The sequence below is a fragment of the Rana temporaria genome, chromosome 6 (assembly GCF_905171775.1).
Source record: "Rana temporaria chromosome 6, aRanTem1.1, whole genome shotgun sequence".
NCBI lineage: Eukaryota > Metazoa > Chordata > Amphibia > Anura > Ranidae > Rana > Rana temporaria.
Genome location: NC_053494.1, coordinates 164,870,613 through 164,888,546, shown reverse-complemented (window position 1 = coordinate 164,888,546; position 17,934 = coordinate 164,870,613). Strand labels below are relative to the sequence as shown.

Below are 17,934 nucleotides of genomic sequence, written 5' to 3'. Positions count from 1 at the left end.
TGCAGGATGATATATAAAAGGCATATAATATTCAAGTTGTTTAGACAATCGCTGTTCCTGCAGAGTTTGAGTCTTAGTCACTGTTTATGTCTGTGATTTAATTATATATATTCTATACGCTGCATACAGAGGATATTAAATGCAGAGACTGCCAATTTTTAGAATTTTTGTAAATTATAAAGGCATAGTTCAGAGTGCTTTTTTTTTTACCTGTCCTGTAGTCAAGAAGGTACCAATTGTTGCAGTTATTGTAACAAGAGGGGGGGCAAGCGCCCCCCCCCCCCCCCCCACTAAGTGCAGTAAAGTAACCACTTTAATATGGCAGCCAAACATGCACTTGCATAAATTCACAAATAAAGTGCTTGTGAATTTCAGTAGCATCTGCACATGGATAGTCCATGCACCAAGGTGGAGTAACAGCAAACTGCATAGATGAACCAGGGATCCTTTTGGCATTCTGAAATGCGTTACCTGGGCAATCCGCACCTTTGCCAAACATAATAGGCTGTTGATGACAATGTTCCTACTTTTAGGTGCAGGAGAGCCTATGGCAGAAGCGGGTAGCTCCAGCACTAGGGGGAAGGTGCTGACAAATGCACAGCAGCCTCGAACTCCAATTGTGATATCTAACCTCTAAACACAACATATTAACCACTTAAGGACCGGAAGGATTTGCCCCCTTAATATCTAAGCCATCTTTTGCAATCTGACAATTGCGTGACATACCTAAACCAAACTAATTGTGTGTTTTTTTGTTTTTCACAATTGGAGCTTTCTTTTGGCATTTGAACACCTGCAGTTTTTTTTTGCCATAATCTAAAGGACAATTTTTTGAAAAAAAAAAAAACATTGTTATTTGCTATGAACTTCTTTAGCCCCTTTTTATCATATAAGGGCTTGAAGTGGAGTTCCACCAATAAATGGAACTTCTGCTGATCGGATTCCTGCCCATCTTAAAGTTTGGCACCTTTCAGGAGGAAGCAGATACCTGTCACATCCAGGTATCTGCTCCCACTCACGGGTAAAGGTTGTAATGTCCGGCCCCTCCTAAACCACCCACTGCTTTAGGCTTCACTTCCTGTTTTCATAATGATGCGTGGGGTGCTGACATTGCAGGCTCCCTGCACAGGCAAGTGTCCTTATAAGTCAGCAGCTACAATATTTGCAGCTGCTGACCTAATTTTTCTTTACCCAGACGGAACTCCTCTAAGATCCCTTTCACACTGAGGGGGTTAAATACGCCCTGCTAGCAGCCGAAATGCACCTCAAATCCACCGTTGGCGTCGGCAGTGAAAATGGCGCAACTGCACTTTGCAAAGTCTATTTGCCTTTAGTAAATCAACCCCATTGTGCTCTGGGGACTTGTGTGCAACTTGTAATGGCTTAAAGGGTCACTAAAGGATTTTTTTTTTTTTTTTTTAGCTAAATAGCTTGCTTTTACCTTACTGCAGTCCTGGATTCATGTCCTCATTGTTCGTTTCTGCTTTGATGTTGCTGTAATTCCTCTCTGTTCTGGACACTTCCTGGTTGTCTGTTTCCTGATCACCACAGTACTGGGAGATTTCTCACTGTGGTGACTAATCAAGGAGGTGTGATTCATTTTTAAAAGGAATCGGGTAACTATTATGTCTCTATACCCTGTAGAACAGTAATTTCAGCAAAATACATTTTTTCCCTTTAGTGACCCTTTAAATCTGAGACATGGGGTTGTTAACGAAAGGAAAATGCACTACAAGTACACTTGGAAGTGCAAGTCGCTGTAGATCCGACGGGGATATGCTAGGAAAATAAACAGCATTTTAGCTTGCACGTGATTGGATGATAAAATCAGCAGAGCTTCCCCTCATTTCAGATTTACAGCGACTGCAATTTCAAGTGCACTTTGCACTTGTAGTGCAAAGTTGATTTACCTTTTAGTAAATATCCCCCACAGTGCTTTCAATTACCTGCTTTTAAAGTGAAAAACTCTACTTGGCCCCCAAAGAAACTCCGAAGCCCTATGAAATAAGGACAGGGAAAAAGATGGTGGTAGGTAGCCTCAACTAAACTCAATGTAGGGTCACCAGCACCTGTATTGACCACTGACGGTCTATATAGTTTGTTGCGGCTAGAAATATATATATATATATATATATATATATATATATATATATATATATATATATATATATATATATATATATATATATATATATATACCATTGCCTTTATAGGATATTTGGAAAAGATTTTGGCACTTCTCATGGGGGGTTTGTGTTTGTATGATTTAATAACAGAGTTGGATTCAACCTTTAAACTTTATTTCATACACTTAACAGCAAAGCTACCCCAGCAAGAATCCATTTAGAAGGTCTTTCTTTGGTCTTCAGATGAAAAGACCATACATAAGTTGAGCTTCTTATCTTTGTCTTGTAAACTGGGCATTCATACATGTTTCTTGTGTCCTGTCTGTCGTTTGGAATTGCTCGAACAAAGATGACTGGCATGATCGGATTGGGAGCCTTTAGACGAGCCTCAGCAATGTGCCCTCCTTGAATATCCCAGTGTGCACCTGTAAGTATCACAATATAAATCAAGTCAGAAGAAAAATAAAACCCTGTGGCAAGGTCACGCTTGTTTACGGCTACATATTTCCTGTAGTTGGGGGTATGTGATGGGCTGCAGGTTGCCAGCTCCTGGCTTAGGGCATCATTGGCATGGGTGTTTTGCCACACTGCGAATTCCAGCACCAGGAATCTGTGGATACCTGCTGCTAGGATTGACAGCTGCCAAAACCCTACACTGCAATGAAAGACTGTCATCAAGAATAGCAACATGGCAAAACATCCATGCAAGTAGTGCCTTACCCTTGGTTCACACCTATGCATTTTTTTTTGGATAGGAAAGTATAACCGTTCTGTTCATGGAGTGCGACTTTGTGACCTTACACTCTGGCACCCAAGTAGCATCAAAGTCATGCAAGAACCTTTGTGTCCAAAGTCTCATGTTTGGGTTAGAGCTAGGGTTGGCGGTAACTGTTAGGGTTAGAGTGCTAACCCTAATGTAACTTTCTAACTCGGAACTGTCTTCTAAACTCTCCTACAATTACGACATGATATTGGGGGATACTCCTGACTGATCTCCTACACAGCATTCTTTAACCCATGGGTGCTCAACCTGTGGCCCTTAAGCTGTTGCAAAACTACAATTCCCATCATGCCTCTGCCTTCTGGAGTCATGCTTGTAACTGTCAGAGGCTTGCAGAGCCTCATGGGACATGTAGTTGCGCAACACCTGGAGGGCCACTGGTTGAGCACCCATGCTTTAACCTGATCGTTAATACTGAGTTCTCCCAAGGATTTTTTTTTGTCCACAATGTTACTCAATGCTTTTGACAAAATACCTTGAAGTAAACCCTGAGGGGTTTTACTTTCTCTTTGTTTCCCCGCAAAGGTAAAGCATAATGGGCTATTATGCATCACATAGTAGCCCCTTATGTGACACTTCCTTGCAGGAGAAGCCCGCAATGTCCCTGTCTTCCTCGCTGCCAGCGTCTATTCTTTACCCCTCTTCCGTCCGGGACCGTGAACTCTGGCTCTGTGACTGACTGGAGTTGCATGATGTCACTCCCACGCATGCGCACAGGAGCCGCCAATCATGGCATGACCCGAGCTAGGAACTGCACAGCGTAGCGTGCCCTTTCTAACTCCGACACATGCGCATAAGAAATCTCTATACGGCGATTTGTAAATATCTCCTAAACCGTGTAGGTTTAGGAGATAATTCCAGCACCTATAGGTAAGCCTTAATCTAGGCTTACCTGTAGGTGAAAGTGGTATGTAAGGGTTTACAACCACTTTAAGAAAAACCCTCTAAAAGCTCTGGTAAAACGGCGGTCACTACCTGTTCTCTAAGGCTAGGTTCGCACTGCTGCGAATTCAAAATCGTGTGATTTTACCACGATTTCGTGCCTGCGTTTTTGCCGCAATTTCAGGGAATACCAGTCTATAGAGCTGAATGAAAAAACAACGTGTATCCACACAGTGATAGTGGGATAGTGTATAGTATCACAAATGTGATAATCTCCCACCAGCAACCGTCCTGATGTCACATAGGCTTTGAAATAGTCTTGGAAGGATACCACCGCAAGGATAACCAGAGAGGGCAATCGGCCCATACAAGCATTGGAGACCCACCCATCGTATGATGAGCAGTGGGTCATTGGAATCTGGTAAGAGTATCCATTTACTACCTTCCCTAAAGTGATTGGAATGAGTTGCTGAAGATATTCATCTCTTCAAGTCCATACGAGTGGAAAGAGTTTATACTTGTATATCACCACTGATAGGGGGACGGACTTTACATCTTTTGTTTCTATGCAGACTGTTGCAGAGGAATATAGAGATTCTTCCACATATTAATTTATGTTGATGCTGGGTGTCTGGTTCATATGCCAAATTGGGAGAGTTGCTACCTCCTCTTTTTGCTATCAAACACCTTTTTGATTGCCGGATTGATCTCTATGGACACATAACAACACAGATTGATTTATGTACAATATGGTGTTGGGTTGAATTTGTGTATTGCACTTTGTTCAATTTACAGGTTTATTTAATATTCTCATTTTTATATTTGTGATTGATATCTCACATTTGTGATACTATACACTATCCCACTATCACTGTGTGGATACACGTTGTTTTTTCATTCCTTTCAGGAGTGTCTTACTCCATTTGGGGCATGCCGAGTAGAGCTGAGTCATTGGCGCTACACTTTATATTTTTACAATTTTATATTCTACTCAGGGTTCATTATACTTTGTTGCGCCTGCACAGAATGGGAGTTCAGTCAGATCCCTGTTGCCCCAAATGTCAGCATGATCATGGAGATCTCGTGCATCTACTTTGGCGCTGTCCAAAACTCCATCTCTACTGGAAGGGGGTGATTATAACATGGCTAATTCAGTGTTCCAGGCTAACATATCGCTAGACCCGAAATGCTGCCTATTGAATGTTTTGGGAGATGTAGAACCCAGAGATTTTGCACGAGAGGCCAAATCTAGTAGCACAAAAATTGCTCTTGATACATTGGAAATCTGTAGCTCCCCCTCCTTGCAGGAATGGGTATGCTCTCTTGGTGAATCGCTGCATTTGGAAAAATACATATATCAACACAGGGGCTGCCCTGGCAAATTATGAAGCTATGGGCTCCTTGGCTGGACACCTCTGGTTCAGATTTGATTCCTACAGGGTCTTTCAAGGTGAAGCCAAGGATTATCTATATGTTTTGGTGGATTCGTTTGAGGTATCTATTAGGGGTGTTGAATATAATCGATGCATCGCGATTCGGGGCCCCCCCATGTGGCATCGATGCATGCGACCCCAATAATCGATGTCGGGTGACGTCATCCCGACTTGCCCCGCCCCTCCCGGGAGATCGCTCCGAGCAGGTCTTTTAAAATGTTTTTTTTTTTTAATAAATGCGCGTTGTAAGGCCACCGCTGTGTGTGCTTTTTTTTAAATATATGCAGATTCATAGCTCCGTGTGTAGTAACTGTACATGCGATCATGTGACTCCATGGTCCGGCCCGCCTCTCTCTTCCTCTGTCCTCTCGCATCCCTCGTCTCAAAGTCTCTTCTGATGTCAGCCCCGCCCACCTCTCTTGTGATCTGTTACTTTAGCTAAAGACGATGGGCGGGGCTGAGAACGGACATCAGGAGAGATGAGATGAGAGGAGAGAGAGGCAGGTCCGAGCATGGAGTCGCATGAGGGGAATAGAATACAGTAATATACACACACGGAGACATGAGGTATGATTCTGCATATGTTTTAAAAAGCACATTACAGCAGTGGCCACTTAATGAATTATAACTGCATTTATTATCACAGAGGCTGTATAGAGGAGAAATATAGACCATCTCCTGTACTATGTCCGCAGTCTCTGATCATCTCCTGTACTATGTCCGCCGTCTCTGATCATCTCCTGTACTATGTCCGCCGTCTCTGATCATCTCCTGTACTATGTCCGCCGTCTCTGATCATCTCCTGTACTATGTCTGCAGTCTCTGATCATCTCCTGTACTATGTCTGCAGTCTCTGATCATCTCCTGTACTATGTCCGCCGTCTCTGATCATCTCCTGTACTATGTCCGCAGTCTCTGATCATCTCCTGTATTATGTCCGCAGTCTCTGATCATCTCCTGTAGCATTTTGGGGGGAGAGCCATGCATACTTGCGCTGCAATCGTGATGCCTCGCCGAATCGAATCGTGGACTTGATAATCGTAATCGAATCGTGAGACCGGTGAAGATGCGCAGCCCTAGTGTCTATATATTATACTGACTGTATATTTTGAGTGAGTGATTGAAAAACTTATATAGCACAACACATGCGAACTAAATCGCCTCAGTACATTTGACTGTGTGATTGGGAGTTGTATTTCTTGTATCTATTTTGGGTGCTTAATGGCACTAAACTACTGTACCTATGTCTGTTTTCAAAATATAAACTTTTTTCTGAAAAAAATAATAATTCTCTTCTGACTTCTAAACTTTCTTCTGACCTTTGACCTCCTGACCGTCCACTTGTCCCTTTGATGCTACTTGAATGCCAGAGAGTAAGGGTGCATTAAAGTCGCACTCCATGAACAGAACTGTCATACTTTTCATATTTGCCTTAACAAAAAAGCAAAACACATGTTCAAAGACTAAAAATGTGACAAAGCATTAACTGCAACCAGGGCCGGCCTTAGGTGTTCAGGCGCCCTGTGCCCTGCCTCAATATAAACCTGATCTTAGAGATAATAGCTCAGGAGCAAGGCAGATATCCATCCTCAACCTGAGGCTTTGTTGAGTGGCTTTGAAATCCCTTTTAGGGCTCTTTCACACTGGGGCGTTTTTCGGGAGCTTTGGTGTTAAAAAAAGCCTGTAAAGCACCTGAAAGAAGCCTCATCTGCTATCCCAATGTGAAAGCCTGAGTGCTTTCAGAGCCCTTTCACACTGCCAGCGCCCGAAAAACATTGGTAAAGCTCCGCTAAGACGCCTTTCATACTGGGGCGTTTTTCAGGCGCTTTGGCGTTGATAAAAGCTCCCTCAATGGGAAGGGGGCTTTAGGAGCGGTGTATTTAACGCTCCTAAAGCGCTGCAAAGAAGCTGCTTGCAGGACTTTTTTGACTCCCTGCCAGCGCAGCACCTCAGTGTGAAAGCACTCGGGCTTTCACATTGGGATTGCAGATGCAGCTTCTTTCAAGCACTTTTTTTTTAACGCTAAGACCCCTTACACACTGGGGCGTTTTTCAGGGGCTTTATTGTGAAAGCACCCGGGCTTTCACATTGGGATTGCAGATGCAGCTAAAGCGCCTGAAATACGCCCCAGTGTGAAAGGGGTCTTAATGATGTAAATGAACTTTAATTACCCTAAGCCTTGTAGTGACCAAACTGGAACAGTAGCACAGCAAATGGGAGTTCCTTGCACCTACCTTCCAAGTACAGTCCATGTATGTACGCTCCTTCTCTAGCAGGCTGGGAGAATTCCTCCTTGTATTTCTTCATTACATCCACCGTAAGATGCATCTTATCCAGGGGCCATTCATTTTTCCGAGCTAAACTTTGCATGACAGCTGCAAGAATTGTCTTTAGTTGAATAACATCATCCTCAATTTGGTTCTTTATACAATCACTCAGCATCTGTAACCACACAGCTAAACACCACTTTGGAAGATATGACATTCACATAAATGTATGTTTCCTAGTTGGATAAATGGCACGAGTGAAATATAGCAGTATAGTAGTAAACAAGCTCATTTCCAGCAGGCTTCTTACAAGTCATTATGCAACCTAAATGTAACTAAGGCAGCCTAACTAAAGCAATCTTTTGATTTCTTTTAAGCACTTATTCAATTATTTTAGATAGATTTTTTACACACACACACACACACTCACACACACTTTATTGTCAAAAGTATTGGGACACCGGCCTTTACACACACATTAACTTTTTTGGCATTCCACCCTTTGCAGCTATAACAGCTTCAACACTTATGGGAAGGCTCTTCACAAGGTTTAGGAGTGTCTATGGGAATGTTTGACCAATTCTTCCAGAAGAGCATTTATGAGGTCAGGCACTGATGTGGATGAGAAGTTCTGTCTCACAGTCTCCGCTCTAATTCATCCCAAAGGTGTTCTATCTGGTTGAGGTCAGGACTCCATTTCTTTATGGACCTTGCTTCGTGCATTGGTGCGCAGTCATGTTGGAACAGGAAGGGGCCATCCCCAAACTGTTTCCATAAAGTTGGGAGCATGAAATTGTCCAAAATGTCTTGGTATGCTGACTCCTTAAGATGTCCTTCACTGGTACTAAGGGGCCAAGCCCTGAAAAACAACCCCACATCATAATTCCCCCTCCACCAAATGATTTGGACCAGTGCACAAAGCAAGGTCCATAGAGACATGGAGTAGCGAGTTTGGGGTAGAGGAACTTGACTGGCCTGCACAGAGTCCTGACCTCAACCCGATAGAGCATCTTTGGGATGAATTAGAGTGGAGATTGCGAGCCAGGCCTTCTCGTCCAACATCAGTGCCTGACATCACAAATGCGCTTCTGGATGAATGGTCAAAATTCCCATAGACACACTCCTAAACCTTGTGGACAGCCTTCCTAGAAGAGTTGAAGATGTTATGGCTGCAAAGGGTGGGCCAACTCCTCTGGGAGAGCACAGTGATTATTGCTAGTCGCTAACAATAGTGGCATGTAAAATCTGGGAGGCTGGTTGTACCCAAGTTATATAAGGCTGGTCTAATACTATACAATCTGACTGTACAATTTCCTTTAGATCTACCATCAACTGTAGTGCAAGGGCAGGCCTGATTGGATACAGAGTGAGCGGATAGATAGATGGGTCCTCCAATTGCATAGTTCTGGTAAACCTAAAGGAAATTGTACAGGAATTGTACAATCAGGCAGGCTCCTGCATTACATAGTTGAAGGTAGATCTAAATGAAATTGTACAATCCGATTGTATAGTGTATGGGCAGCTTTATACAAGTACATAGGCGAGAGTGGATTGAGGCAGTCGGCTGTCAAGCCCCGTTCACATCTCTGCATAGCGGGACCTCACATTCCTGCATGTGGCTTTTTTTTGGGTGTTTTTGAGCGATTTCGCTCATCACACATAGTACAGCCCATTCACTTCAATGGGCTACTCTACGCTCAAGAATCGCCCCAAAGAAGCTCCAGAACTTTTTTGTAGAGTGGTGCATTTTTTACCATTCTTTTTTCTGAAACGCAAATCAAAGTGCTGTGTGGTTTTCAGATGTGAATGGAGCCTCACTGTTCTTGTGTAAAACACTCCAATTTCACTTTCAGGCCCCATTCACACTGAGCATAGTGGGAGTGCACGTTTTTTGGCTCGTTTTTTCTCATGATACGCATAGGGCAGCTTGTTGATTTCAATGGGCTTTGCGCTACAGGTTAGTAGTTCATGGGACATTTTAGCGTGTTGCATGCTTTTTTCTCAATAACAATTTTTATTGATCAGAGGTTCGTGCTTGCATATTTTACAGCCATACAAAACAGAAAGCAAACAAAGTGCATGCTTTTTACTGTTCATTTTGCTGCATTTTTAGCTCTATTTTTCACTTGGCAAAATGTGTTTGCTTCTGTGTTTATGTCATTAAGAATTAATGGCACCGAAAGCACAACTAGTTAATTTTAGGTGTATAAAGGTAGCCATATACTGTACAATCTCTGTAAAATCTCTTTTAGATTTACCAAAACTATATGATAGGAGGACATGCCATCTATCCAATCACTCTGTATCCAATTAGGCAGGCCTTTGCACTACATAGTTGATGGTAGATCTAAAGGAGATTGTATAGTGTATGGTCAGCTTTACAGAACCTAGGACATACTTCTCTTGTTTTCAATATTACAGCTCTATCCATATAGGCTGTTATCTGATTGCTCAGCTCCTGCACACTCTGCCAAATTAACAATGTTAAGGAGAGTCAGGACGCCCACTAACACACAGCTCCTTTCTCTATCTGCAACGTAGAGAGCATCCTGACTCTCCTGTAGTCCAAGGGAGGGGCGAGCACGACACTCCACACCAGGGAGAAAGCCTTGCATTACTGTGTGGAGTTACAGACAGAAGAACAGGAAGTGAGGATTTCTCATAAGAAATAAGGACATTTAAAAGCAAAATGGAAGGATGAGGTAAGTGAAGGAGGACTGCACTAAGGTAAAGGAAGCTATTTAGGAAAACAAATTACCTTTACAACCCCTTTCCCTTTATCTATTGCCGTTTATCAGTCACATTTTATTTTAAAGCTCTCATGTGAAACTCACTAAAATGTAATGTCAGTGTTGTTTTTAGTACAATGTAGTGTATATTGAAAATACTCTTGTATTTGTCTAGCAATATGCCTTTTTTACACCTTTACTGAAGGTATATTTTGGACATAAATTCGATTTTTACAATTTTATGGAGTTGTTCTTTTAAAGTAGATTTTGTTAAAAAATGTATTCAGTATTTTATTTGTCTTAAAAACAAAACCACTTGTGCATAAAATTTCATTATTACAGAAGTTCAGCTCTGTTCCATCCCCTTAATTGTCATATCTAATATCCTGGAGTATAATAAAATATGTATCCATCACTTGATAAATATATTCTAAAATGGCAAACTTGCATTCAAGTATGATAAACGTGTAGGGAAATAATTGTTTATGGCGCACAGTTTAAGCTGTTCTAGTAATCATGTTGAAAAATACAATATTTATTCATTAGATCAAATTTAATGAGGCCTCCTGGCAGTAATTATAAAAATTACTGTAGCAGTAAATTACTAATGAGTTGTGATGTGCTCCCTACCTGTGAGGAAGGACTGGGGGTTGAAGAAGCCTGATATCCAGACAACACTTGGGAGACAGAGATCTTGAGTCCAGGAGTCAAGTTCCCGGCAACGCAAAAGCAGATCGCTATACCTAGAGAGTGAGAGAAAGGAAACAATCAGTTGAATGTGGTAAGGATAGTGTGTGTAATATATATATATATATATATATATATATATATATATATATAATTTTGCTTTCTTGCATTAAAATACTGTTTAAAAGTTTACAATTATCTGGGGTTCGTTTTCAGTATTTACAGAACGCAAACGCAGGATAGCATTCATTAGTGGCAATGACATAACTGTGCATGTGTTAGAAATCTAGTAAATATTTTATTTATGGCACTTATAAAGCATTGTCAATTTATGCAGCACTTTACACATACACAATATTGTCAAAAGTTTTGGGACACCTTTGGGATGAATTACAGTGGAGACTGAAAGCCAGGCCTTCACGTCCAACATCAGTGCCTGACCTCAAAAAAGCGCTTCTGGAAGAATAGTCAAACATTTCAAAAGACACACTCCTAAACCTTCTGGACAGCCTTCCCAGAAGAGTTGAAGCTGTTATAGCTGCAAAGGGTGGGCCAACTCAGTAATGAACCCTACAGACTAAGACTGGGATGTCATTAAAGTTCATGTGCGTGTAAAGGTAGGTGTCCCAATACTTTTGACAATATTACATATATTATACATTCAAATCAATCCCTGCTCTCAAGGAGCTTACAATCAAAGGTCCCTAGCTCACATTCATTCATACATACTAGGGACAATTTAGGCAGGAGCCAATTAAAAGAGACTTAAAGGAACACTAAAGTAAAACATTTATTTTTTTGTAAAATAACAAACATGTTATACTTACCTTCACTGTGCAGCTCGTTTTGCACAGAGTGTCCCCGATTCCTGTCTTCTGGGGTCCCTCGGCGGCTGTCTCGGCTCCTCCTTGCAAGAGCTTTCCACCTTCATGCGAGCGAGCTTGCATGGTGGAAAGCTTTTGCGGGCACGCTCCCGTGATACAGCAGCGGGCATACCTGCCGACTGTATCACTCGGCTCCGCCCCCAGGCGCGCCGTGTCATCGGATGTGATTGACAGCAGCGCCAGCCAATGGCTGCGCTGCTAACAATTTGTCCAGCCTATCCAATCAACGGCCAGGCTGGGAACCGAAGAGGATCGCGGGGACGTGCGCGGGATTTTCAAAGGCTGAGGTAAAGTAAAACGGGGGTTCGGGGGGGGGGGGGCGTTACCGTTGGATGTTTTTTCACCTTAATGCATAGGATGCATTAAGGTGAAAAAACATTTATCTTTACAACCCCTTTAAGATACTTACCTCAGTGGATGGAGCATCAGACCGATGCTGCATCTGTCCCCCGCTGTCAGTCAGCGTCTTTCCTTTTGAAGTTGTGATGACATGCTGCTCCAACTGATGGCAGTGACGTCAGTGGAGAGCGGATTTCAGACCACTAAAAACGGGTCACAGAAGTGCAAAACAAATTGAGACATAGATTTGGTTATACACTTAGCAGAACAGAACCCACTTATGCCTGGGTCCTAGGTGCAGTTTTAGGAATTGCAACATAAAACCTATTTAGTTTTCAGCACAAGGTGCATTTATAAAGTAGGCAAAGGTCCAGGTATACTTTTGTATATGTCATCACTGCAAACTTACTAGGGGTGCAACGGATTGTCACCGATCCGTGATCCGAACGGGTCACCCCGTTCGGATCGGCACACCCCGCGATCCGCGGAGCGCTCCAGAGCCTAGGCCTAGGAAAGTCCCCGGCTTCGGCCTAGCTCCGGAGCGGCGGCCATCTTGCTCCACCCAGTCTGCTTGCCAGAGCCCAGCGTGACACGCCTCCCCGGGGAGGCGTGTCACGCTGTGCACTGGGCTCTGACAAGCAGACTTGGAGAGGGAATGTCAGTGAAGCACTGGTGTGAGAGGAGGGGGGGGGAGAGCACAGTAGCAATTAACAGAGGTGGATTAAAGAGGAAGCAAGTGAGGCTGTTTGGACAGGACTTGCTGTAAAAACATCAAGATTGTACTTTTAACAAGATTATTTACTACTGCATGTTATTTCCCCCCCAGTTCTGACAATAACTATAATATGTTATATATATATATATATATATATACATACATACATACATACATACATATATATATATATAATTTTTTTTTTTTGGACCGATAAAAACGGACTTTTTTTATTTTTTTTGCTGATCCGAAAATGATCCGATCCGTGACTGCTGATCTGAGGATCGATCCGATCCGTGAGTTTTTTGATCCGTTGCACCCCTAAAACTTACGTAAATGTAAGTACCCCCAAAAAAATGAGTAATGAAAAATTCAGTCAGAATAAAATCTGAATTGCATTTGTCACCCATACATTGTTTAAAAATACCTCTAGACTGGTGCCATTGCCAGCAAATGCCGCTGATTTGACATGTCAAATTGCACCAGTGAGAACCAGGGCTAAAGCTGATTGGTTACTTTCTATGCATAGCTGCACCAGATTTCGCACCACGCAGTTGTAGTAAATGTCCCCCACTGTGTTTTGTGCATGCACTACTTTTGGTGCCATCAAGTGCGATTTTACCCTATTCAAATGAATGGGCTGAAAAACACATCACACAGAACTGCAGCATATGTTCCTGTGCGATTCCAGCGTGAACTGGCCCTTAGGATCACCAAAACAGTTTTTTAGTACAATTTGGGCAGGATTAAAGAGGAACTACAGTCTGATCACATAATTTGTAATAAAAACATCTTTGCCATTCTGAAGCTTCTTCCCTCCAACCACTCTGCATGTTATTTTATATAGACTGTGATTATGTACTTGCCAAATATGCTGCAGAAATCTCCCTCCACTGAGTCTGGCTGCAATAATTTTAACTGTGGGCAGCTGAAGCTGCTGCCTGTTCACTTCCTGGATTTACACAGACACACCGAGGCACCCCCCCAGCTCTGCAGCTTTTATTGGCCCTCTCATGACTCGAGAGTGAGAGAGAGATCTGTGCATGATGTCATAAGCCTAGGCTTTTTACCAGACAAGAAACAGGAAGTGGGCTGTATAAGGTATTTACTGGCAGAAAAAATGTTTTACTATCCAAAGGTAAAACAACAAGGGGAGAAGATTTAATAGATGGAAAGTTTAAAAAAATGACTGAAGGTCCACTTTAAGTATCCTTCAGCTTAATTACTCTGTAAAAGACTGTGGAGAGATCTCAGAGTTTCCTTCACTCACCCACTGTGAGTTTTAGGACCGAGTACAAGTACCGATACTTTTTTTCATGTACTCGCCGATACCGATACTTTTTTTTTAATGCCATGTGATAGTTTGACTGATGGGCACTGATAGGTGGCACTGATAGATTGCACTGACTGATGGCACTGACTGATGGGCACTGATAGGTGGCACCTATGGGCACTGGCACTGATGGGCGGCACTGACAGGTGGCACTGATAGGCGGTAGTTATAGGCACTGATGGCACTGACAGGCGGCTGGCACTGATAGGCGGCAGTTATGGGCACTGATGGCACTGACAGGTGGCTGGCACTGATAGGCGGCAGTTATGGGAACTGATGGCACTGACAGGTGGCTGGCACCGATAGGCGGCACTTATGGCCACTGATGGCACTGACAGGTGGCTGGGCAGGCACTGAAATGCAGCAATAAATGACATGAGGAAATGCTATGCTGCAGCGCCCATCTTGGTACAGCCTGCACTCAGCATCAGTAAGTATCAGCAGACATCTTGTTACACCCAGCCCGAACTACATGGGCTGGGAGTAACAAGATGTCAGCTGCTGGCTTACTGTGGCCAAGTGCAGGGTGTGCCAAGATGACGGCGACTGCTGTGCCCACTGAGGCCGTCCGCCCACTAAGCCCCCTTCAGCCTACTGATGCCGCCTGCCCTCCCCGCCTACTGAATCTGTCCGCCCGCCTGCTCCGCCCACTGAGGCGGCCCGATCTGTCTACTGACGGCGCTAGCCCTCTCCGCTCACCGCAGACCAAGTATCGGGTTAGGCATCGGGAGCATTTGTGCGAGCACAAATGCTCGGTATTGGTCCCGATACCGATACTAGTATCGTTATCGGGACAACCCTAGTGACAACCATTGACAATAGATACATTGGAGAAAAAAAAGCATACAAATTATTAGATAGATTGAAAACTGCTGAAATTACACCAACATGGTAAAGCTTATATGGGATTTTAGTGACTGGGTTAGGGTCTTTTTTGAGGGAGATCTGCTCCTACAACATGAAATGTAAAGCTGGCCATAGATGGATTGAAATTCCGCAGGGACCTGGTTGAATTTCGATCCATCTATGGCTGTTCCTGTTCAAGAGGAGCTGACCTAGTTAGCAACTTCTCTCCACTGGGGCAGTTGGAAAATTTGTGTTCTATCAGAACATGCAGCAAAGGAATCCCACTGTCAGCATACCATGGCGCAGTGGGGAGGTTTCCTTAATCCACCTTGAATGTGTGGATGGGAGAATCAATTTATTTATTTTTGATCAGATGCTCGACTGTTAAAAAGGCCAGCTTTAGATTTTATAGTCTAGATCAGTGTTTCTCAATGCCAGTCCTCAAGGCGCCCCAACAGGTCATATTTTCAAGATTTCCCTCAGATGAAACGGCTGTGGTAATTACTAAGGCAGCGAAACTGATCAAATCACCTGTGCAAAAAAATGGAAAGCCTGAAAACATGACCTTTTAGGGTGCCTTGAGGACTGGAGTTGAGAAACACGTGTCTAGGACAGTGGTTCTCTAACAGGCCAGATTTGCAAGTTAACTGAAATACATCACATGTGATATAATTTGCTGCTCAGTGATTGCAGTATTCTATTCTGCATCTACCCAAGGTAATACCTAAAATCTGGCCTGTTAGTGGGTCCTGAGGACAGGAGTTGAGAACCACTGGTCCAGGGGCTGAACAAGGTTGTCAAGTAAGGAGCTTTCATCACTAGAATTCTCAGATCATTTGACCCATGAGCATCGGTTTCGAACCTACATATTATGATTGACTGTCCTAGGCTTGATTACTGCTAGGTGAAAGTAGTTAAGTAATACATATGTTTATGTGAATCCTAAATAAATTGGATTCCTATTTATACTAATAGACCAGGGCCACTGATAAAAATCTTGGGCTCCCATACAGTCTACCCGACTGGGCCCCCTTCAGCCCCACCCCTAGCCCCTCCCTAGACCCCGCCTTGAAACAAAGTGCAGGTTTGTCTTTAGTGTCGGTTCACACTAGTGCGATGCGAGAACCCTGTGAATCCAGTGCGGGTTACCGCATCGCACCTGAATCGCACAGTGGTTCACACTGAGATCTGCAAACTGCTGGGGGTGTCAATGTAAAGTTACCAACACCCCTAGATTGGTTCGCAGATCACAGTGCGAACTGTAAAATGGTTCAGCAATCAGATCGCATAGAAGAAAACAAAAAGGCGCCTCCAGGTTAAAACGTTGGTAAAGCTTTTAATACACAAATAGCAGTGTGAACTTACATTTTAAAATCTTAAAATCCGGTGAGGAAATAGTTGAATCAGATGCTGGGAGAGGAGGATGAGAGGGACGTCTATCCGGGCTGGTTGTTTGTGCTGGTAGTTTCTCCGGGGACACTCCTATACCTGTCGGATCTTATGCTGTACCGTGGTCTACGCTGCGCTCCGGGCCTCGTTTTCCACTACCCTCCCGGACCGGCTGTTTTACAGCATAAGATCCGACAGGTATAGGAGTGTCCCCGGAGAAACTACCAGCACAAACAACCAGCCCGGATAGACGTCCCTCTCATCCTCCTCTCCCAGCATCTGATTCAACTATTTCCTCACCGGATTTTAAGATTTTAAAATGTAAGTTCACACTGCTATTTGTGTATTAAAAGCTTTACCAACGTTTTAACCTGGAGGCGCCTTTTTGTTTTCTTCTTTGTACACATGTTTGGAGTCCCTGCTCTGGTCTCCCCTGCTTTGAAAGGCTTGCCCTAGGACAACGTTTTTGGGACAATCAACTCTACACAGAACAGTGTTCCTTCCCTCATGATCCACTGCATCACCACCCAATCCCAGGTTTCACCATATATATTTTTATTTTTATTTTTATTTTTTTATTTTAATTAATTTGCTTAATTTTTATATTTTTTTATATTCTTTCATTCTCATTTTTTAATAATATATATTTATTTTTTGGTTTTAATATATATATATACATGTTTTTGTTTATTTTTGTAACAAGGATTCACCTTCTATTCAGCGGACTTTATCCTACCCCTGTGTCATTTATTTTGCAGCGCCACAATTTTATTTGTTAAATCAGATCGCATAGGTCCTGCACCATTTTGGTGCGCATGAGATGTGATTTCAGCCATACAATTTCTAAGGCTGAAATTGCATCGCACAGACATCGCATGTGATGTAAACAGGTTTGCGGTGCAAATTACATGCAATGTCTGGCATCGCACCAGTGTCAACCGGGCCTCAAGTGATATTTACCACTGCAGACAGTGCCACCAATGCCATAATGTACTGAAGACAGTGCCACCCATGCTGCCAATGGCATAATGTCATTGGCAGCATGGGTGACACTGTCTCTGCAGGCAGCAAATGCGTTATGGCATTGGCAGCATGGGTGGCACTGTCTGCAGCACATTACGGCATGGGAGGCACTGACAATGCCATAATGTATAGATGCTGCTGTAGTAGTAGTAGTAGTAGATCTTGACTCACCCCCCCCCCCCCCCCACCAAGCAAGCACTCACCTGTGTTAACTGGGCCCCAGGAGTCACTTGCTCTCTCATCCTGCTGCTGCCTGGGCTGGAGTGTCAATCAGTGTCACAAGCAATTTCAGTCAATTTGTCATCGCTTTGCCGTTTGCCTTATTGCTTCTTCTCTAAGGCAGTGGAGAACAGAGCAGAGCGCCAAGAGCGGAGAAAGAGGAATCACTCCGCGGCGCCAGGGAAGGCAATATGCAGGACACCGGCCGGGACTTGAACCAGCATAAGCCTATCCGAAATAGAAGAAACCGTCCCTCTCTATCACCCACAAGAACATAAAAA

The 17,934-nt window shown here is 43.4% G+C and overlaps 1 protein-coding gene across 1 annotated transcript in view; it reads right to left on the bottom strand.

Moving 5' to 3' along the window:
• Nucleotides 1-2,278: 2,278 nt before the first annotated feature.
• Nucleotides 2,279-17,934, bottom strand: part of LOC120944438 (dynein heavy chain 11, axonemal-like) — a 229,075-nt gene continuing 213,419 nt past the window's right edge. The window contains exons 27-29 of the mRNA XM_040358500.1: nt 10,849-10,961; nt 7,457-7,597; nt 2,279-2,551 (exon numbers count right to left, since the gene is read on the bottom strand). Coding sequence (XP_040214434.1) covers nt 2,304-2,551; nt 7,457-7,597; nt 10,849-10,961 — 502 coding nt within the window. The 3' untranslated portion in view covers nt 2,279-2,303. The remainder of the gene's footprint in view (nt 2,552-7,456; nt 7,598-10,848; nt 10,962-17,934) is intronic.